This window comes from Balaenoptera borealis (assembly GCF_965194805.1).
Source record: "Balaenoptera borealis genome assembly, chromosome: 18".
In the NCBI taxonomy this organism is placed as follows: Eukaryota; Metazoa; Chordata; class Mammalia; order Artiodactyla; family Balaenopteridae; genus Balaenoptera; species Balaenoptera borealis.
Genome location: NC_138877.1, coordinates 69176114 through 69199422, shown reverse-complemented (window position 1 = coordinate 69199422; position 23309 = coordinate 69176114). Strand labels below are relative to the sequence as shown.

Genomic DNA, 23309 nt, shown 5'->3' with positions numbered 1-23309 from the left:
GGGCCACAGAAAGGGTTGTGATAACTAGTATCCAAAAATAGCCCTAAATATAACAAACCATGGTATGCACACCCTTGCATAAGCACTTATGGCAATGATTCTAGGCTGGCCAAGTGACTTGCAAAATGCAACAAAAGTGATCCTGTGCCACCTAAACTTTAAAAGGCAGAATGGCTACTTCACATAGCTCTGATACTCAATATAGAAGTCTGGATATCCTGACAGAAATTCCACATGGAGAAGTCATGTGGAAATGCCCCAAGAATGAATAAAGAGAGAAAGAGAGAGGCCCAGCTGTCCCATGTCTTGGCTGACCTCATCTTCAAGTCAATCCTCCAAGGCACTAACATTGGATGTTCCAAACCAGTCAAGCCCCAACGTGACTACTGGCCCAGTGGACAGACACCTAGTGAGGCAAAAGATGTGTCCAGCCGAACCCAATCAACCCACAGAATAAGAAATAGTTAAATGTTGTGTAGTTTTTTTATTGTGGCAAAATATAGGTAAAATTTACCATTGTAACCATTTTTAAGTGTACAACTCAGTGGCATTAAATAAGTACATTCACATTGTTGTACAACCTTAAATGTTTCGAATCACTGCATTTTGGGATGGTTAATCACTCAGCAATAGATAACCAAAACACAAAAAATAAACAAGTGGATTTAAAAAGGACACTGGATACAAGATTAATACATAAAATTCAATTGTTGCTACATATAAGCAACAATCAACAGGCAAATGAAATTTAGAAAATAACATTTATAATAGTGTCAAAACTTATCAGACATCCAGGAATAAATCTAATGAAAGATAGATAAAACCTCTACATTCAAAACTACAAAAAAATGCTGAGAGAAATTAAAGATACAAATACATGAAGAGATATTCTAGTTCATGGCTTAGAAAACTCAATATTGTTAAGATGTTAATTCTCCCCAAAATAATCTCTAGATTCAATATAATCCAAATCCCATCTGATGTGGGGGGAGGGTGGGAGTATAGGTAGAAGGTAGAGACAGATTGACAAGACAAAGTCTAAAGGTTACATGGAAACTCAAAGAATCTAAAAAAAGCCAACATTATCTGAAGAAAAACAATGAATTTAGAGCACTTACAGTACCAGATTTTTAGACTTACTACAAAACCAAAACAAGACAGTGACCAAATGTCACTTAATTTACAGCAAATGTACACCACAATAAATGATGCTGGAAAAATTGGGTATGAGAATGTAAGAAAATTTACTTTGACTCCATCTCACACCAAACAAACAAACAAAAAATTCAAAGAGAGTAACAGGCCTAAATACCAAACCTAAAACAATAAAGCTCCTAACTTGGGTATGCAAAGTGGACTTAAACTGGACTTCAACAAAATTGAGAACTTCTATTCCTTGAAAGACATTATTAATAAAGTGAATAGGTAAGTCGCAGATGGGGGGAAGATGTGTGTGTGTGTGTGTGTGTGTGTGTGTGTGTGTGTGTGTGTGTGTGTGGTGAAGGACTCATAATCAAAATAGATATAGAACCCTGAACACTCAATAATTCTAAAATATCTAATTTGAAAAAGGGGGGCAAGGGTGAGACTTGAGCAGTCGCTTCACAAAATAAGATATCCAGTTTTGGTCAATCAACTTATAAAAACATGCTCAGCATCAATATTCATCAGGGAAATGCAAATTAAAACAGAGATACTATTACATGTCCAATAAAATGGCTAAACATTAAAAAACTGAGAACACCAAATGTTGGAAAAGATGGCTGAACTGGAAACATTCATATATCATGGGCAGGAGTATATGTTATTGATAGAACAACCACAGTATCTATTAGAACTAAACATAACCTGACCATGTAATCCAACAATCCCTCTCCTCAGTATATGCGAAAGTATGTATGTTCATAAAAAGACATAGCAGTTTATTCATAATATCAAAAAAATGGAAACAACCTAAAGGTTCACCATCAGAAAAATGGATAAATTGCAGGTTATTCAAATAATGGAACACCACAGAGCAATTTTTGAGCGAATGATAATGCACAGCCTCATGAACCTCAGATACAATGTTGTGTGAAAGAAGCCAACACAAGCAAGTATGTATCGTATGATTCCATTTACATGCAGTTCAAGAACAAACAAAAACAATCTATGGTATGCGATGTCAGAACAGCTGTTAACTTTGGTGGCCAAGGAGAAGGACTGACTGGAAGTGGCATGAAAGAATCTTCTGATATAACAGAAATGATCCATGTACAGATCTGGATGGTTGTTACACAGTTACACATGTGTATAAATAAATTTTTATTAAACTGTACGCTTAGGTGGACTTCACTGTATATGTGATATTTCAATTTAGAATATCTAAAAACAAAAACTAACAAACAAAACAAAATCTGCTAGCCTCAGAAAGAAATACATTATGTTCAATGTTTTAAAAATATAAATGGACTATATGTTTGCAATTTGTTTTTTCCACTCTGGAAGATTTGAGGATCTACATGAAGATTTCCTAACTAAAAATAATATCTATGTAAAGTGATAATTAAACTTAGAAAACACAATGACAAAATCTAAGACTTTGTTTTATTATGCCCCATCAGAAGTCACAAGGGCAGCAAATAACCTTTTATTTAATTTTCTGGAACTCTATCCACACAAAATTAAGAAAAAAATAATAATACTTTCATTTCAATATGATTTCTAATCTGATATTTATATTTTATCAATTTCAATTGTTACATATCAATTCATAGCCACAATGTGTAAAATTAGCAAAAGGCATTTCTGACAGAAAAATGAAAATTTCGGTAGACGTTCCTTCTGCATCTGTGTTTTACTTCAGAAAAAAACATTTTCTTTTGCTGAAAGCCACACCTCCACAACCACTTTAACAGATGGATTACAATCTTAATCTGAGTAGAAGAAATGATTTATTCATCTCTATCCAATAGCAGAACGCCTGTCACAATAAGCCACACAGACATCTGTGAACCGAAATGATACAAGAGTCCAGGTCAGGCACTTTTCTTTTAAAAATGCCCCAAAGTGGCCCAGTATCAGAAGGGGACTGAGTGCGCCTCTAGGTAGAATATATTCGGCCTGGAAGGACATCTTGTGACTATTGCTTTCTGGAGCTGGCTTCTGTATCATTCCCCATCCAATCAACATTCTGGCACTTGAAAAAAGGATACCAGATTCCAAAGGGAGGCGATCAACTTATGTACATTCTCTATTTCATACTTATTCGAACATACCAGAGCTTTCACAATCACTCTAAATGTAAGAAAGGATGTGTTTCTAATAGGAGTAAGCAATATTATTTTAAAGTTATAATAATGCAAAAGCATCTTAAAATGTACCAACCTGGACTTCTATATGACGAGGGTTATCAATAAATTTTTCTATTAGTAGCCTATCATCACCAAAACTAGAAGCAGCTTCTTGAGATGAAAATCTAAAACCATCCCTGTAAAGAAAAACGGAACAGTCAAACGAACACAAAACAAATACAGCCCTCGATATAAAAGAAAACTAATTAAAGGTTTATTTGTGCTTACTTCTGAACAAAGCAGAGAAAAATTCACTTAATATACAAATAACTCAATTAATTTTGGTTGAACAACTCTTCTACTCACTAGCTCTGTGACTCTGGGTGAATGCTTTAATTTCCCTGATCCTAGATTTTTATAGAAACAGGAACACCAATACTTATTTCACCAACTGTTAAAAATGAGGTATTTTCAATAAACCATACAAATCATATAAAATTTCATTTCTTTGACCTTACTATACCTTAATTCCACTAATAAAAATATATAAAAATGCATATCCATTTGACTCGGAAGTCAGAAGATGCACACAAAAATGTAAAGGACCTAGACAACTGTACAACTGGGGCAAAGCCACAGCAAATATACTCAGTAAGAACACAAAAGGAAGGTCCTCAAGAAGACTCCCTGATATTTTAAATACACAACTTTAAAAGCAATGACCTCCCACACAGCCATACAGATCATCACAATTTTATCTTCTTTAAAACTGTTCAAAAATAATAATTAAAAAAGTTCAATTTTTTTAAATAAAAATATGAATTTAATTATTGCTTTGTATATTTTATTTCCAAACTATAACTTAAACATTATCATTATTAAAATATGCTTACTAAAGTCATACACTTTGAAATGAGTTCACTCAGTCTATTAAAAACTCAAACTTGCTTACCTAACGCTAACTAGGGTATGTTATATTCCATTCATTGATATACTCAAGAGTATAAAATTTAATTCCTTTTATATGTAATTAATAGTTTCTTAATCTTCAGATCAAATACCTGTATTTAATGTTTAACATTAAAATTCTTTTAATCCTTTCATTTGCAAACACTCCATCTGGCAATATTAGAAATAACTATCTCATTTGTTTGTGTGCTTGGAAAATACAACATTGCAAGTAAACACAGACTAGAAGGATAAATTTGAAAACATATTGCAAAAATTTCTATTTCTCAGCATTCTCAGAGAAAAGGTATCACGTTTTCTTAGTCCTCCATTACTCCCTTGATTTTAGGGAATCGAGTTCAGATCTCAGACTACAAACCTCGAAGAAACGAAAGCACAATGAACCATTGTTTTCAATACCATATAACCAACTTTTTATTAGGTGGGATACAATGATTCACAAGGAAAAAACATAGTACTTTACAGTTTGTCTCTGCTCTAATGACTTTAAAGTTTTCATTTTGCATTTAAATCAAAAATACCAAAAATTTAAAAACTCAAAGTCACCCAAATAAATTATCATGTTTGAAAGCATTACCAACATGTTTTGGAGCTCATGGAAAACTGCATTTAGATCATTTGTAGCACTCAGTAATATATTCATTCAATAAATACTTACTACTCATGAAACTATGTGCCTGGTGCATATATATATGTGATGGAAATACAAAATTAAAACAGAAACTGCCCTCACAACACCTGAAGTCTAGTGGGGTTACTCCAAAATGTAGACATGATCAATTTTCCATTTATGCCATAACATTTCATTTAAATTGGGATAAGGCAGCAATTCCACTACTGGCATATACCCTGAGAAAACCGTAATTCAGAAAGAGTCATGTACCACAATGTTCACTGCAGCTCTATTTACAATAGCCAGGACATGGAAGCAACCTAAGTGTCCATTGACAGATGAATGGATAAAGAAGACGTGGCATATATATATACAATGGAATATTACTCAGCCATAAAAAGAAACGAAAAAAACAAATACCATATGCTAACACATATATATGGAATCTAAAAAAAAAAAAAAAAATGGTTCTGAAGAACCTAGGGGTAGGACAGGAATAAAGATGCAGACGTAGAGAATGGACTTGAGGACACAGGGAGGGGGAAGGGTAAACTGGGACGAAGTGAGAGAGTGGCATGGACATATATACACTACCAAATGTAAAATCGATAGCTAGTGGGAAGCAGCCGCATGGCATAGGGAGATCAGCTCGGTGCTTTGTGTCCACCTAGAGGGGTGGGATAGGGAGGGTGGGAGGGACACCCAAGAGGGAGGAGATATGGGGATATATGTATATGTATAGCTGATTCACTTTGTTATACAGCAGAAACTAACAAACCATTGTAAAGCAATTATACTCTAAAAATAAATAAATAGGGATAAGGAAAAGAAAGCCAGAGATTATTATGAAAATATCTGAGTCTACTTTCAACAACCTCCATGACTCTTACCCTAATTTATTATACAATACAACAAACACTATACTTTTTTAAATCTTTCAGATGTTCTAAAGATTCTAAGATAAGTATAGATGCTACTTCCCTGAAGATGTTACAAGAGGGACACACTCCTTAAGATACAAGAATAAAGCAAAATTATAAAGCAGAAACTAACACACCATTGTAAAGCAATTATACTCCAATAGAGATGTTAAAAAAAAAAAAAGAATAAAGCAATTAATGGCTACTAAGTTTTCCATCTGAAGAATGTTAAAATTTTTGTGGATTATGTACAAAAATTTCTTCCTCAAGGGAGGAAGGAGTAAATGCAGTGCAGCACGATATTAACAGTTGGTGACACCCGAAGACAAATATCTGGGTGTTTTCTGGACTGTTCTCTCAATTTTTCCAAAGTTTTGATTTTTTCCAAATTAACAGAGGATAGACAGCAAATTTTTTAAATGAGGGTCCTGTATCATTATATCAAATAATGTTATACTTTAGTTAATTTCAACAAAGTTTTAGAGATGGCTTATTTATCAAGTTGAAAAGAGTAATTTTAGGTAGGAAATGGTTTATGTATGTATTTTTACTAATTATATGAAAATATTTTGAAACAATGTGACATTTACTGACCAAGAAAGGGTTAACTTATTTACCAAAGATGCCCAATATATGAATAGATACAGCGATTTCCAAAAACACTAAATTCTAAATTAAAATCCATTGGTTAAAAGCAGCATAGCAAATCTCATTGCCAAGAAACTGAAGAGTAACCCTACCGTAAAAGAATATGTTACTGAGAGTAGCCCAGGAGAAATGACTGATAAATATGAGATCCTGGGGCTTCCCTGGTGGCGCAGTGGTTGAGAATCTGCCTGCCAATGCAGGGGACACGGGTTCGAGCCCTGGTCTGGGAGGATCCCACATGCCGCGGAGCAACTAGGCCCGTGAGCCACAATTACTGAGCCTGCGCGTCTGGAGCCTGTGCTCCGCAACAGGAGAGGCCGCGATAGTGACAGGCCCGCGCACCGCGATGAGGAGTGGCCCCCGCTTGCCGCAACTAGAGAAAGCCCTCGCACAGAGGCGAAGACCCAACACAGCCAAAAATAATAATAAAAAATAATAATAATAATCAGTGTTTTAAAAAAAAAAAAAAATGAGATCCTAAGAACAATAATGAAAAATAAGTGCTAAGGCTTTCAGTGAAATGGCTATGTAAGTGCCATATAAAAGGGGATAACACTGATAAAAAAAAAATTAGAGTTCACAAAATACACATCTCTTATAAAACCATTAAGTAGTGTTTAACATCTTTATTACCTCATTCTTTACTATAAATAGACTGTAGCAGACTGTCTTTTCCAAACATGGCCACAACAGCATCTCCCATTCCATATGCTCTTCTAAGAAACTTGCCACTCCTTCACAAGGAACTGAAGTCTAATGCCCCTCCCCTTGAATTCAGGTAGAATTTGTGCTCACTGGTAATCAACAAAATATGGTGAAGGCAAGCTGTGTGACTTCTGAGACTGGATCATGAAAAGTGATACAGCTTCCACTTGGATTTGAAACAAATACTCTTGGATCCCCGGGTCACTATGTAAGAAGTCTAAAGTCACCATCCCGTGAGGAAGCCCAACCAACCCATGGAGACGTCCACTAACTCACAGGGGTTACAAATAAAGCACAAGAGATAGCTTCAACACCTGAACTTCAGAAGTCAAATAAGACGAATTATGTGGTAAAAATGGGGCTAAGTATGCCTCCTACCCTTATGCCTGCTTCCACCCACACACAACTAGCCAGTCCAACTTCAAACATTTCACATAGTCAACCAATGCTCTGCAAGTCTCCACTATCAAAAGGAACCATGCCAGGCAGAGTTCCAGAGAGAGGTTAAGAAGCAGACCATTCTTCAATTAAGCATTCTTCAATCCTGAAGATAAACGCCCTCACTCTGACCTTAACTTCTCAGCATTTCCCAAGAAATTTTCAAGTAAATTAGTGTTGCACCATATCCATTTAATTCTTATAAATCAACACTAAGGCCAAAGAGAGAATAAGAGCAAACAAATAAGATAACTTAAACAGGGCCTGCAAGTCATCTTCAAGTACTCAAACTCTATATCCAATCACTCAGAAAATCCTGTTGCCTCTACTTTCAGAATTAAACTCTTTCTTACCACTTCCACCATTACACTGGTGGAAGCCACCATCACCATTATTTTGCGTGGATTATTTCAACAGCCTCCCAACTGGTTTCCCTGATTCTAGAGTTCATGATTCTGTCCCCTGTTAAGTCTATTGCCAAGAGAGTAACCAGAGTGATCCTTAACTTAAAACTTAAGTCACAAAATCTTGACAATTGGTAAATCTGGATGATACGTATATAGAAGTTCATTGTATTCTTCTACATCTTTGTACATTTGAAAATTTTTATAATTCAAAACATGTAAATAATGTTAGGAGTTTGTTGAAGTTCCATGATTGTGACTTCTCTACTGAAACCCTCCAGTAGCCCCCCATCTCACTAAGAATGGCCTACAAGGTCCTAGACAAACGGCTCCCCATCTCCTTCTACTCCTCCCCCTGCCCCCACCAGCTGGCCAGCCCCGGATCTCTCCAGACACGCTACTGCGTCACTGCCTCCACACTTGCTCTTCCCTTGCCTGGATCCTAATCCCCGCACTCTTCCCTCCTCGCTCAAATGTGCCTTCTCAGTGAGGACAGCCCTGATAATCCTGTTTAGAATGGGAATTCCCTCCAGCGCTCCCTATGCCTCTTCCTTTCCTCCTTTACTTTTCTTATACTGCTTATCACCTTCCACAATAGGATATGATTTACTTTGATCTTGTTCATTGTTTGTCTCTTCCTACCAGAATGGGTTTCTGAACCTTGTTTATGTCGTGGATGCCTTTGGCAGTCTCATGCAGCATAGGAACCTCTTGTCAAAATAAGGTTCAAAGTGATTTAAAATGTAGAAAAGAATATGCATAGGATTGCATAAGAAACAAAATATATTGAAATACAGGTATCAAAATGTTTTTTAAAAACAAATTTGGGATATCATGCACTTGGTTCTTTATTCGTTATAAGCTCCAACAACAAGTCTCACAATCACTGTAACTTAGAGATACCTGCAACAATGTAATGTGATAATATAAGGGATCTCCTAAAGGGTGAAAAGTCCCACAGATACTACTACTATCGTATAGCTTGTCTATATTGGAGGAAACACTAAATTCCAGTTAGAGGCTAGCGAAAGAAATATGTACTTTTTTTCCTTATCCAGGTGCACGAACGTCCCTGAACTTTACGGGTCTGTGAATCCAAAGGTTAAGAACTCCTGATCCAGTTATATACTGGATATAGAGGAACAGAGAGAGAGAACTGCATAGAGGAGTGGATTATTTTGTCTGTTTCTGTTCATTGCTGTATTCCTGGAACCTTACTAAAACACTGCCTGTCACACAGGAGGCTCTCAGTATCAAATATCTCAATAACAAGTATCACCAATCCATGCAATGAGTTTATTTATGCTGGGTAAGTGTAAGATGGGAGAAGAGAATCTGACGTTACCTCAGTCAGTATCTGGTATCAGTGCCACACTGAACGTGAGAGTGGGGCTGAAAGGTCTGTATTGGGCACATGTTATCACCCCACCTCTAACACACAACCAAAGAAAACAATGGTGTCCTGAGACAACTGTCTTCTAGAGTTAAAACTATCTGTACAAGTCTGCAGTGTGGTGTCTTCCCCTCAGATTTTAAAGGGTAATATATTGCCTCTAAGAGAGTTTTACCTTGTATGTTCACTTTAGAACCTAATTTCTGAATTAGATTTGTACTGGATGACTTTCACACCAACTCCAGATTTCTCTCTTTCAGAGATTTCAGGGAATAGGAAGAAAGGGAAAAGAAAGGGAGAAAACAGAACTAACCATTTGGAAGATCAAATTACTTTTGGGTAGAGAAAGGGCAGGAAAGGCAACATTAACGATAATAATTCAGTGATTTTTTAAATTCCCCTCCTTCAAAAAATGACATAAATCTCTCTTGCTGCCAAACCTTGAAGTATGTGATACAAATCTGAATAGAGTCCCTTGAAACCTGCTTGTACTAGGCAGTTGTTCAAAAAAATTATTTTCTAATCCCCATGATGTTATCAATACATTAGGTTTTTAAATTTTTGTTTTAAAAGTTTCTTTTGATTTCTGAAACTACTACTAAGAAAGTGTTCTAAATTCATAAGAGTGCACTGCATATAAAGGACATACAATAATTTCAAATTCAAAATGAAATATATTTCACACTATAAAGTTATAATAGTAGTTCACTATTTTTATAGACAAAGGGAAGCAAATGCATAATAATACATAAACAGATAAAATTATGACTGCTTTCAAATATATACGGTTCAAATCTTTGATCACATTCAGAATTACATAGCCAAACGTCAGTAATTTTTGCCTAGAAGACAAAATCATGACTATAATTTTCAAAAATACACTGTAAAAAAAAAGATAATCCTTTATTAATGTTTAAGAAGGTAAAAACCTTTTGATAATAGGATAATCATCATCAAAATATAAATAAGAAACTTTTCTGCATAATTTCAATTTTTCCCATCTAGAAGAGTAAAAATTAGATGATTATTATAACTATTCCATTATGCTTTTGTTATCTGTTTACTTGTCAGTTTAATAAAACTCTAGTAACTGCAATTTTCATCAAAAGTGTATTTTGGACAGAATCTCACCTGGTCTCTTCATCATCCCAAGCGATTCGCATGCCTTTCCCACCACCACCTGCTGAGGCCTTGATCATGACAGGGTAGCCTAACAGCAGGGAAGAATTAGACAGAAATTCAGACTTTGATCATTTGGATGCATGAACATGACAACTGACCACATGTTCGATAACACAGAAGACAATAACTAATTTATTTAAAAGTTCCTTTCTTTAGAGTCAGGAAAATAACATCAGTGTAATGATCTTACATATATTTTTTAAATGAGTGTGATCATATTAAAAGAAAAAGACTATGTGTATCAATAAATATAACATTTTCCCCAATAATGAAATAAAAAGCTAAGAAAACATAATTTGACAGTGGATTCCAAAAATGGAAATAGATACAGTGTTAATTAACCAAGGATATAAGAAACAACTTTTATAGCATTAAGGACACACGCGCGCGCGCGCACACACACCCACAGGCACACACGCATTCTTTTGATTCCCCAAAACTGCTGTTTGCATACATAACAAATTAAATTCCCTTTTTTTCAAAAGTAATGGTTTACAGGTACTTGAGGTATTTTCATCTGAAAAATCACAGGGAACCCCTGCAGCTTTTATCTGCAAGAACTGACATGACGGCTTTGGGAAAAATCAAGCCATGGCTGGTATATTATGACTGGAGCAGAAGATGCAGAGCTCGCTGGTATCAGTGGAGAAGCTACGGCACTACTCCACTCAGGCCACAGGCAATGAAATACCTAGACTTAGGGAATATTATGAAAATACGAAGTCAGGCCCAAAACAAAGGACAGTTCCAGCCAAAGTTTTATAAGAGAAAATTAATAAAATTGTTGTTAGTAAAGAGGATTGTGTATTTAGAGTAGTTATTATAAAGTAAAATTTCTGACAGCATGAGTCATCTACAATGATTTATCAAGAAAAGCTGTGAAGTCTCTTTGTTTAGAGGTTCTCCGACAATACGGTGGAGATACTCATGTCTGAGACCACTTGTTTATGATCTTTTCTGAGGAAAGAAGAGGTCAGTGAGCCCTTAAAGGACTCTTCCTGGCCTGTGATGCTCTAATAGCACTACACTCTAGCTATAGGATCTTCCCGAAAAGGGAAGACAGGGCCAAATGTCACAGACCTTTGACCCCTAAACCACAAAACATCACTCTTAACTTCAACTTAGTTAAAATGGCACTTGCTTCCTAAGTGATTCATAAGTAATTAAATTTTTAAAATTCTGATGTTGGTTACATTTATGTGAGATAGACTTATGTGGGACAGCATTTTAAAAGCAATACTAAGTGCAGTAAGAACAAGAAAGATGAACATGGTATTTTCACACTGGGAGCCTTATAATCTAGGAAGAAAGAGGGAAAGTACCCAAATAATTCTCTCAATGGGAATTCAGAAAAGAATCACAGGGAGGTAAGAGAAAAGGGATTAAGAAGAGCATATTATAGATAGGGCCACTGATATAAGGCTATGAAGGATGAGCAGGATATGAACATGTTAGGCAGGAATAGCAGAAACAGAGGTGGGGGAAGCACAGGACAGGTTTAAGAAAGGACTGAAACAATTTGAAGTACACAGCGTATCTGCAGGATGGCAGAGGAAAAGAGAACTGAAAACATAAACTGGGAGCACATTACGCTACACACTCTTGCGTGCTACAGATCCTGCTTGAGAGTAATAAGAACGGTGTTTGTCTTGTGCAGTGCTGCAGCCTCACAATGAGTATCACATAAAGGAATTAGACTGAGATCAGTAAAGAAGAATTAGCTTGTTTTTGAGCAGTGAAGAAACAATATCTAAAAATTAGAAACCAGCATGCCTGAGAAATCCTTTTAAAAACAACTTAAGGTCTTTTTTATCCCCAAAAAACATGTCATCAATTCACCATCAAAAACTAGTTATCCATGTGAACAGGAAACCACGAGAGGTAGGATATCCACATCCCATATCTCTACTATTTTCAGTTCCCACTGAGGATTAGGAAATTTGCAGTTATTCTGATTCCAGTATTAATCTCATGTTAGTCATTTATTCATCTATGGACCCTGGACTATATAGGGATTTGTAAGGTTCAAAATAAGATTGGGAAGTTGTCCTTGGTAACAAGGAACTAGGATGGCAAAACAAAACACATAAAATAATTGGTCAATGAGAAACTATTGTATGTTCAGAAAAGGTGAGAAATTGTCAGGCAACAGGGCAATACATAATAAGACAACTGCAATATGGTCCTTCCAAAGGAGGCAATGCAGCGTTAGGCCTGTGAACACACATAGCCCAGAAGAGAAGACTCCCTGACAAAAATTTAACAAGCCAAATATTAAACAACTGGGAGAGAGGGAGAAACTGGTAGAAGTTAGGGACATTACAGTCACGAACTCAATATAATTTCTGAGCTATAATTGAAAATAATATAATAGTAAGGTATTCTACTCAATTTCTTATGCCAAGTAAGTCATTAAATTTCAGACAGTACATATTTTTATGCTGTCACCATGCCATGGAGAAATGAGATCTAGCTATTTGGAAAGCAGGGAAAAGAATATTCTACACAGATGATATCAAATAATATCAAAAAGCCCAGTCTGTCATCCCTACTTTCTTATTGTGCCTGTGGCTCTAACTAGGGTAAAGCCATGGGGTGCCAGGAACTGGACAAAAAAGGAAAAAAAAAAGATTCAGTCAAAAGTTGACATGCCTGGAAAAATCAGAAATGATCAAGTTGATGGCTATTGCTTCCTCTCTTTTCCCAGCCTGGGTATGAAATATCCACTAATGTTCTCTCACATTTTTTTTTTTTAATCCATTGGAGGACTTACTCCTCTGTTCAACTTTTGTCTAGAACACATTTCTTTAATTTTATATTCTTCAGTTGACATATGTTTGAAACAGAACAACCTTCCTTATCATAACAAAACAAAATGCTTCAAGGTTTTAAAAGGAGACGAAACTCCTGGTATGATAAGATGGCTTAAAAAAAAAAAAAAAAAAAAAAAAAAACCCTCAGGTCCTAGTGCTGTTCACAGATATTTCCTCACCTTTACCATCCTCTCACTGAATGCCTACTCCCCATTACCTGACCTCCCCTCCCAGATCCAGAGATACATGCCCCACTCCTTCTAACACCCCAACTCCAACGTGCACAAAGTCTCCATTCCTTATTTCCCTTCTGCATGATGCTTCCAAAAAGATATCTACTAAGTACTATGTGAGAAAAATGTTAATTTTTTTTTTTAAAAAAACAGAAACTTAGTACCAAAGTACTAAAAGGTTTCTATTCCTACTTTTCTGTACTCAACCTTAAAGGAAGGGCAGGTTTAACTGCAGGACAAGACAACTTCTCTGGTTTCCTTTCCTCCCAGCAATCAGTATGTCTTACTTTCGACCATAAGCAGCAATCCTCTTTCTAACTCTACCATCAAATTTTCATTCATCAACTCAAAAATATTCACTGAATAAATACTTTGTGCCAAACACTGATCTGGCTCCAGGGGATACAAAGATGAACAATTCAGAAAATTATCTGCTCTTGTGGCACTTACTATATTTGGTATCTAGTAGAGAACTATATATAAATATACATGCACCTAAGTGTATGTGTGTGTGTGAAACACATTAAGTGGTGATAGTTGCTACAATAAAAACAACAGAGGGATGTGATTCAGAGTGATTAATGTTACTTTTCCATGAAAAGGCTTCTCTGAGAAAACTGATATTTAAACTGAGACTTACATTGACAAGCTAGAGCAAGTCCTCTGAAAAATCAATGAGGGCAGAATATTCCTGACAGAAGGAACAAGGTGGAAAGGTTATATAGGAGAGGACATTGACCTAATGTAGTCCTAATTTTTTAAGATCACTTTGGCTGCTCTGCAAGGTATGAAATGAAAAAGGGTGAAGATGGGAGAAAGGAGACTGATTAGGAAGCTTTGTGGTGGTCCAGGAGAGAGTGAGCTGTAAGCTGGACTTGGCTGTAGATACAGAGAGAGAGAGAGAAAGACAGAGACTTGAAGGTTGTTTTACAGGTAGTCAGCATGACGTGTTGATAGTTAGGATATGGATGACAGGGGAATGAAGGAAGCCTCTAGGAGCTTAGGTGCTTTCCCATTTAGTGACCGTTATGGATTCCAAGTCTAAAGAAACAATTTTTCTTGACCAACTAATAGCACCATGTTGAGCTACACAAGACACACACTACATAACCCCCCCCCACCCAACCCCCTTCAAGCAAAACCTGCTCCTATACAGGGTGGCATAAACTGATAACTTAAAGGCTGATGAAATGACATCTTAATGATATAAAAATCATGAGTCATATAATAATCTTAGGTAGTTTTTTCACCTACAGTTTCTTGAATAAAAATTTCATAGAATATAATGACTGATGGAGAAGGAAAAGTAAAAAGAAGGGAAAAGTGAAATATTTCTTGGGAAATGTCCTAATTCATAATTTGGTAGCACTAACCAGAAATCTCTCACGGGTCAAACAGAAGGTGTGATTTTTTTTTTTTTTTTTTTTGGCCTTCTTTTTAAAACAATTAGGGGACGTCCCTGGTGGCACAGTGGTTAAGAATACACCTGCCAATGCAGAGGACACGGGTTTGAGACCTGGTCCGGGAGGATCCCACATGCCGCGGAGCAACTAAGTCCATGCGCCACAACTACTGAGCCTGTGCTCTAGAGCCTGCGAGCCATGACTACTGAGCCTGAGTGCCACAACTACTGAAGCTCGCACACCTAGAGCCCATGCTCCGCAACAAGAGAAGCCACCGCAATGAGAAGCCCGCGCAGCGCATTGAAGAGTACCCCCCGCTCGCCGCAACTAGAGAAAGCCCGCGCACAGCAACAAAGACCCAGCGCAGCCAAAAATAAATTAATTAATTAATTATTTTTAAAAAACCATTAGGAAACACTTATACAAGGTCTTTATTTCCCTAAAGAAAAGGTTCAAAGCAAAAGGAAATAAAAGTTGTTTCAGAGAGTAAAACAGTCCTCTACATGGGCAGAACAGGCTCTCATAATGGAACGTCAGAAGAGAAAACCAAAAAATCAGGGGGGAAAAAGCCTAAGACAGACAGGAAGGAAATCCCCAGATGAAAATTATAAATACAAGTATTATGCATTATATCAATATTTGTTATATTCCTTTACTCTCCTTTAATGTAAAACAGTTCACTTACCTTTTGGGGTTGGGGGAGGGGGATTTTTGAAAAATCCAAGGTGGGACTTCCCTGGCAGCGCAGTGGTTAAGAATCTGCCTGCCAATACAGGCGACACGGGTTCGAGCCCTGGTCTGGGAAGATCCCACATGCCGCGGAGCAACTAAGCTCGTGCGCTACGACTACTGAGCCTGTGCTCTAGAGCCCGTGAGCCACAACTACTGAGCCCGCGTGCTGCAACTACTGAAGCCCGCGTGCCTAGAGCCCGTGCGCCGCAACAAGAGAAGCCACCGCAATGAGAAGCCCGCGCACCACAATGAAGAGTAGTCCCCACTCGCCACAACTAGAGAAAGCCTGCACGTAGCAACGAAGACCCAATGCAGCCAAAAATAAATAAATAAATAAAATTTAAAAAAAAAGAAAAAGAAAAATCCAAGGTGGTTTTTGTATAGAGTGGTCCACAATTTGAATTTACCTGATTGTTTTCTCATTATTAGAGTCAGAATTTTTTTTAATTTAATACTACACAGTTGATGCTATACTCTCATTCTTAAATTACACAAGCAAAGAAAAAAAAAGTCCATTTGTCCTTTTTCTCACAAAGTTAGGTTTGATTACTTGATTAAGATGGTGTCCATTAAATTTCCTCATGAAATAACATTTCCATTTGCAATTAACAAATGATCTGTAGACTGGAAACTTGGAAACTGTGACTATCCTATACTCAATATTTCAACCAATAGTAATAATAAACATTAATGATTCTTGCTTTAACTAATTTCTACATTGTTTGAAGTAAAATGAGTTTAAAAAATGAAGATACAGTTTTTTTGCCTTCCTCAGTATTGCTTCTCCAGTAGCTAAAAGAGTGCCTGAAGAATAGCATGCAAAATAATAATCACTAAGTAAATGTACTAATTAATTTCAGTAGTTGCACATCATTTATTTTTACTGATGTGATATATTTCATGGTATAAGCATACTGAAGCATTATTCATTCTACTGTGAATGAACATTCAGATCTATACACACAATGCTCCCGTGAATATTTTTGCAGGTGTTGCTTGGAATACTGTGCAAGAGGTTCCTGGAGTGTATGTCTAGGAGTACAACTGCTGGATGGTATGCAACTCTTATGAAGTCTTTATTTTTAAAAAGTCCAATTTCTCCAATTTTATCTCCATTATCACTGTACTTTTATACAAACTACCAAATCTCTTCACAGGACTCCTATAGTAGCCTCCTAACAGAGCTCCCTACCAGTACAATTGGTCCCATCAAACTACAAAGAGGTCAGCAAAATTTCTTTTATATATATATATATATTTTTTTTATATATATATAATATATATATATATATATATATATATAAAATAAATAAATATAGGATCACCTCTCTCTCCTGTCTAAAACGCTAAGGGTTTACATGGATGAATAAGCCATACATGTAAGAACCACAGATGTATAATGAAACAGAAACTATGAACTCACAGATAGGAAATATAGAAGGTAAAAAGAGATAGCCTAACATATACTTGTTGAATCAGAATACCAAAAAAAAGGTATGTTAGACTTGCCCTAAGAAAGCTTTAAAAAAAAGCCTAAAAGGTATTAATCTGAACATCAATTAACTTATCTATCAAGCAAAATAAACTTGAACATCTTTTAAATAGAAATAAGAAAATCCAAACACAATATTTAACATTCACAATGTCTACAGTCCAATAAAAAATTAAGAGACATGTTTGGAGGCAAAATGTGATCCACACAGAAGGAAAATAGTCAACAGAAACAAACCCAGAAATGAAGAACCTTAAAACAGCTATTACAATCCTATTATAAATTACAGTCATTACAAACACTGTAAGCATGGGAACGGAGTTAAAGGAAAAATGATCATGATGAGGAGAGAAATAGAAAATATTTAGAAATTAAAAATTGAATATCCAGGTTTAAAAATAAAATGACTGAAAAGAAAAATGCAACAATGTATAGAAAGAATTATACCATGACCAAATGGGATTTATTCCAGGTATGCAAGGCTACTTCCACGTTCAAAAACCAGTTAATCTACCTCATCAATAGGTTAAAGAAGAAAAACTATATGACCATATCAGCAGATGCAGAAAAGGCATTTCACAAAATCCAACAGCCATTGAGTTCAGCAAACTAGGAATAGAAGGAAACTTCTTAGACTTCATAAAGAACATCTACGAAATACCTACAGCTAACCTCATTCTTAATGGTGAGAATCGAGATGCTTTCCCCCTAAGATCAGGAACAAGGTAAGGACGTCCTTTCTTACCACTCCTATTCAGTATCTTACTACAGGACCTACCTTATGCAATAAGACAAGAAAAAGGTAAACAAATTGGGAAGAAAGAAATACAACTTCATTAGCAGGAAATAAAACTGTCTATGAAGAAAATCTCGAAGAATCAACAACAACCACCACCAAAAAAAATCTTCTAAAACTAATGTGATTATAGCCAAGTTGCAGGATACAAGGTTAACGTACAAAAGTTAACTGCATTCCCAAATACCAGCAATTAAAACCTGAAATTAAAAACACCACACCATTTACATTAGCCCCCTCCAAAATAAAATACTTAGGCATAAGTCTAACAAAATATGTACAGTATCTATATGTGGAAAACTACAAAATGCTGATAAATGAAATTAAGGAAGATCTAAATAAATGGAGAAAGATTCCACGTGCATGGATAGGAAGACTCAATATTGTTGAGATAACCAATTCTCCCCCAAAATGATCTATAGATTCAACGCGATCCTAACCAAAATCCCAGCAAGTTATTTTGTGTATATCAACAAAAAGATTTTAACATTTATATAGAAAAGCAAGAGACTCATAATGGCCAACACAATATTAAAAGAGGGTAACACATGTGAAAGACTGACATTACCCAACTTCAAGACTTACTATAAAGCTAAGTAATAAAATCACCATGATATTGGTAAAAGTACAGGCAAATCAATCAATGGAATAGCATAAAAAGCCTAGAAATAAACCCACACAAATACAGTCAACTGATCCTTGACAAGAAAGCAAAAGCAGCTCAATGGAGAAAGGACAGTCTCTTCAACAAATGGTACTAGAACAACTGGACATCCATAGGCAAAAAAATGAATCTAGACACAGTCCTTATACATTTCACAGAAGTTAACTCAAAGTAGATTGTAGACCCAACTATACAATGCTAAACAATAAAATGTCTAGAAAATAAATAAGAGAAAATCTAGGTGACCTTTGGTTTGGCGATAAGTTTTTACAAACAACACCAAAAGTACAATCCATGAAAGAAAAACATTGATAAATTGGACTTTATTAAAATTAAACACTTCTGCTCTGCAAAAACACTCTTAAGAGAATGCAGACCCAAGTCACAGCCTAAGAGAAAATATCTGTAAAACATATCTGATAAAGAATTTATATCTAAAATATACAGAGCTCTTAAAACTCAAAAATAATAACCCAATTAAAAAATGAGTAAAAAATTTGGACACCTTAACAAAGAAGATAGACAGATGGCAAATAAGCATATGAAAAGATGTTCAACATCCTATGCCATCAGGGAAATGCAAATTGAAACAACAATGAGATACTACTACACACCTATTAGAATGGCTAATATCCAAAATACTGATAACACCAAATGCTATCAAAGATGCAGAGCAACAGGAAACTTACTCTTGGATGGTGGGAATGCAAAGTGATCCTACCTAAAGCTAAATATAGTCTTACCATGTGACCCAGCAGTTGTAGTCCTAGATACTTACGCAACTGAGTTGAAAATTTATGCCCACACAAAAACTTGTGCACAAATGTTTATAGCACCTCTATTCATAATCGCCAAAACCTACAAACAACCAAGATATGCCCAACTTGAGACAACTATAAAAGACCAACCAATATGCAGAATTCTCTCTAGGATTAGCTAAGGCCTTTGCTGAGTCTGCATCTCAACTCAATTCAACTTCTCCTTCAATCCAGTTTCTTTCACTCCCTCACATGTGCTGGTCCCAAAAATATTCCCCAATAAAATTCCAGTCTGCTTCTAAGACAGGTATCTAATCTGTGGCAGAGGAGCACATTTGGAAGGCTATTACAGTGATCTAGGCAAGAGATGACACTAGCTTAAACAAAGACAACAGTAGGATAAATGGAGAAAGCTGATGAATTCAAGATTTAGGAAATGCTGACAATGATATGCAAATTGCAAAACCACATAACGCAATATAATAGTGAATGCTGAGCCACAGAGAAAGCCTCACTGCTAATCAAAATCGAGACCCCTCTACTTCCTGCCTCTGTGATCCAATCCATTTCAGATGGCAAAGAACAGAACTCCTCCCCACCCCACAATCTTACCAATGGGAAGTAAACATGTAGGATAAAGAAAAAGTAGGGGCTTCCCTGGTGGCGCAGTGGTTGAGAATCTGCCTGCCAATGCAGGGGACACGGGTTCGAGCCCTGGTCTGGGAAGATCCCACATGCCGCGGAGCAACTAGGCCCGGGAGCCACAACTACTGAGCCTGCGCGTCTGGAGCCTGTGCTCCGCAACAACAGAGGCCGCGATAGTGAGAGGCCCGCGCACCGCGATGAAGAGTGGCCCCCACTCGCCGCAACTGGAGAAAGCCCTCGCACAGAAATGAAGACCCAACACAGCCAAAAATAAATAAATAAATCAAAATTTAAAAAATAATAATAAAAAGAAAAAGTAAATTTTTGTTGTTTAAGGTCACAGGGGAAGGGCAATAAAAGTATGAAATACTGGAGCTCTGATAAACTAATGACAATTGCATAGACTCAAATAAAATTTAGCACATTACTAAGTTTTCCGAGGAAATGTAATTCAAAATCTACTAGGCAATTTGGCTGTCATGCAACACTTGGCTACACTGAAAAGTTCATATTGTGAATACAAAGAGATAGTTCCAAGCAATTTGGGAAAATAAATTCCATCATCAATGTATTTCCCATGTTGTGTTTATTTGGTCATAATTTTCCACTTTTTACTGTTGTCTTTTAATTACAAATTAGTTATATAGTTCATTTAGTTTTATCATTATCAATTTAGTTTTGGTATATCTTTGGTTTAGCACACTTCAGACTGAGGTGATGCATATTTGTATCTATCTGTGGTCTATAATTATCCAGTAGCTAGAATGTAAACATATATGTGTTGCAGTCCAACTATGAATTATTCCTATCTACTACTACCACAGATACACACAACCTCTAAAAAAAGGTATGTGTATATGATATTTATTATCACTGAGTTTTTACCACTGGAAAATGAAAAAGGGTGAAGTGGGCACAGGATATTTTGTCTTTCCTAAGATAGCCATGCACACATAAATACATAAATAACTATATAAATACACTGAGTTTAAATAAGAATGAACTAATATTATACACATAAAGATATAATCAAGCTGTGTTATAAGAAAGTAAACCAATACATAACAGTACTTTGTTTTAATATGGCAAAGAAAGGCAATTACATTTTTTTGGGAAAAACTGATCTGGTCTAACTATTTCCCTCTACTCGGACAAATAAAAAATACTAGATCCCTAACTCTGATCCAGGGATCAGAAATCAAGCACGCATCAGTGTATAGATTAGAGCAGAATGGGTTCACAGACAGAAAGTTTCCAAACAAAAACCAGTCTTAATGTCTTCACATTAGTGTCCGAACACTATGCAGAGCCTTTTGCAATAGAGTAATAGAAAAAAGAAAAGGCATGCAAGAACGAACTACAATAAAACAAAGAGAGAGAGGCAGTGGAAACAAATATGACATGGCAAAATACAGAGCGAGAACTTGTGAAATCATGCTTAAACCCAAAATGTGTATACTGGCGTAATAAAAGAAAATGTAAGTACCCAACTGACAATGGGAAAGAAAGAAGGGACACGGAATACACGTTCCCAACTCCCAGGGACTACCATTCTAACCTCAAATGACTGCATTACTTCAATAATAGGAAAACTGCAAAATAAAAACCTCATCCTTTAATGAATTTTACAAAGAATACTTTAACACCATGTTCTTCAACCTTAGGCATTTCTTAATAAATCTCATAAATAAATAAATAAATAAATAAATAAATAGTTAGTTAGTTAGTTAGTTAGTTAGTTAGTTAGTAAATGTGTCTTCTACTGAGGACCAAATTGGAAAATGAATTAACATTACCTAAGATTATGAAAAAGGTATAAATTGTAATATCTTTTCAAAGGCTTCCTCAATATATCTTTAACCACAAAGTCACATATTACATGTGCAAAGTTTTCTAAGCAGCATGAAATAAATAAAGGAAATAAAAGATTTCAGGGCTTAGCTAAGTATTTCTATCCCTCTTCAGCATGAACAATTTGTTCTTCTATATTAAAAAAAAAAAAAAGAGCAACCTTTTTTTAACGTTATACCATGCCAAAAGGAAGATGAGAAGAAGAGGCAAAGGACAAGGAAAAAAATAGCCAGGGCAGAGAAGAAAAGACAAAGCAATTCCTATACACTTATCAGAGACAGAGGCCAAGGCATATGTGAAAGCATAACTTGCAAAGAACGTTAAGATGTCACGTCAACAGTTAGTGTGAAGGCAATAAGGTACAGGAAAAGACTCTCATACATTTGAATCTTAGATTCCTAAAAACTTCCTTTAGTCCTGCCTAGTGAATCCAAGGACAGCCTATATGAATTGATGAGCTATAGTCATTAACAACCACATACTAAATTTACTTGAATAATTCTAGATTTTTTTTTTAGTTATCTATTTGCTGAGAGTTTATCATGGTTTACTTAATATTCCTATTCTTCCCAGGCATCTCCATTACAAAACTGGAGATTAAGGAAAAACAGTGAGAAAATTATTGTCAAATCATGATCTATGAATACTATGAAAAAAAAAAAACTTTAAAATGTGACTACTTAACTTCATTTCCATACTTATATATAAATTTCTATTTTGATTCATTCACTGAATAACCATTTGCTCAATATATACTATGTGATGATCATTGTCTTAAATACAAGAAATACAAAGGAAACTAACCCATGGTCAATTTTACCATAAAATAGTAACCAGATGAACATAAAGCAAACATTTGCAAAGACAAAATTTACTTAATGGAGGGAGCCCCACACTATTTTAAGAGAAGAGCAACCCATCAAGATAATTCAGTAAAAGGGGCAGGCGGATACTTCCACATCAAACTAAGTCCCAGGAATATTGTTGGACAAGGAACATACTTTATGAGATACTGTTCTGGTTTGATACTATTTTCTCCTTTCCTTTAAATATCCTTCATAACTCAATCATTCACTCTTTCACTCTTCCTTTTAATAGAGAATTACTTGAGAAAAATATGTATTCTATTGTTGGGTAGAGTGTTCTATATATACATATAATCTATAAGGTCTCATTTGTTTAAAGTGTTAAGATCTCTACTTCCTTACTGATCTTCTCTGTAGATATCCTACCCATTATTTAAATTGTACTACTGAAGTCCCCAACTATTATTGTAGAACTATCTATTTCTCCTTTCAATTCTGTCAATGTTTACCTCATATATTTTGCATCTCTGCTGTTTGGTGCATATATGTTTATAATAGTCAATATGTTTAAA

General features: G+C 35.8%; 1 protein-coding gene across 2 annotated transcripts in view; it reads right to left on the bottom strand.

Moving 5' to 3' along the window:
* PCCA (propionyl-CoA carboxylase subunit alpha) overlaps nucleotides 1-23309 on the bottom strand; it is a 369304-nt gene that overhangs the window by 233008 nt on the left and 112987 nt on the right. For both annotated transcript variants that reach the window (XM_082366113.1, XM_082366112.1), the window contains exons 9-10: nucleotides 10494-10572; nucleotides 3367-3469 (exon numbers count right to left, since the gene is read on the bottom strand). In XM_082366113.1, the coding sequence (XP_082222239.1) occupies nucleotides 3367-3469; nucleotides 10494-10572 (182 nt within the window). The remainder of the gene's footprint in view (nucleotides 1-3366; nucleotides 3470-10493; nucleotides 10573-23309) is intronic.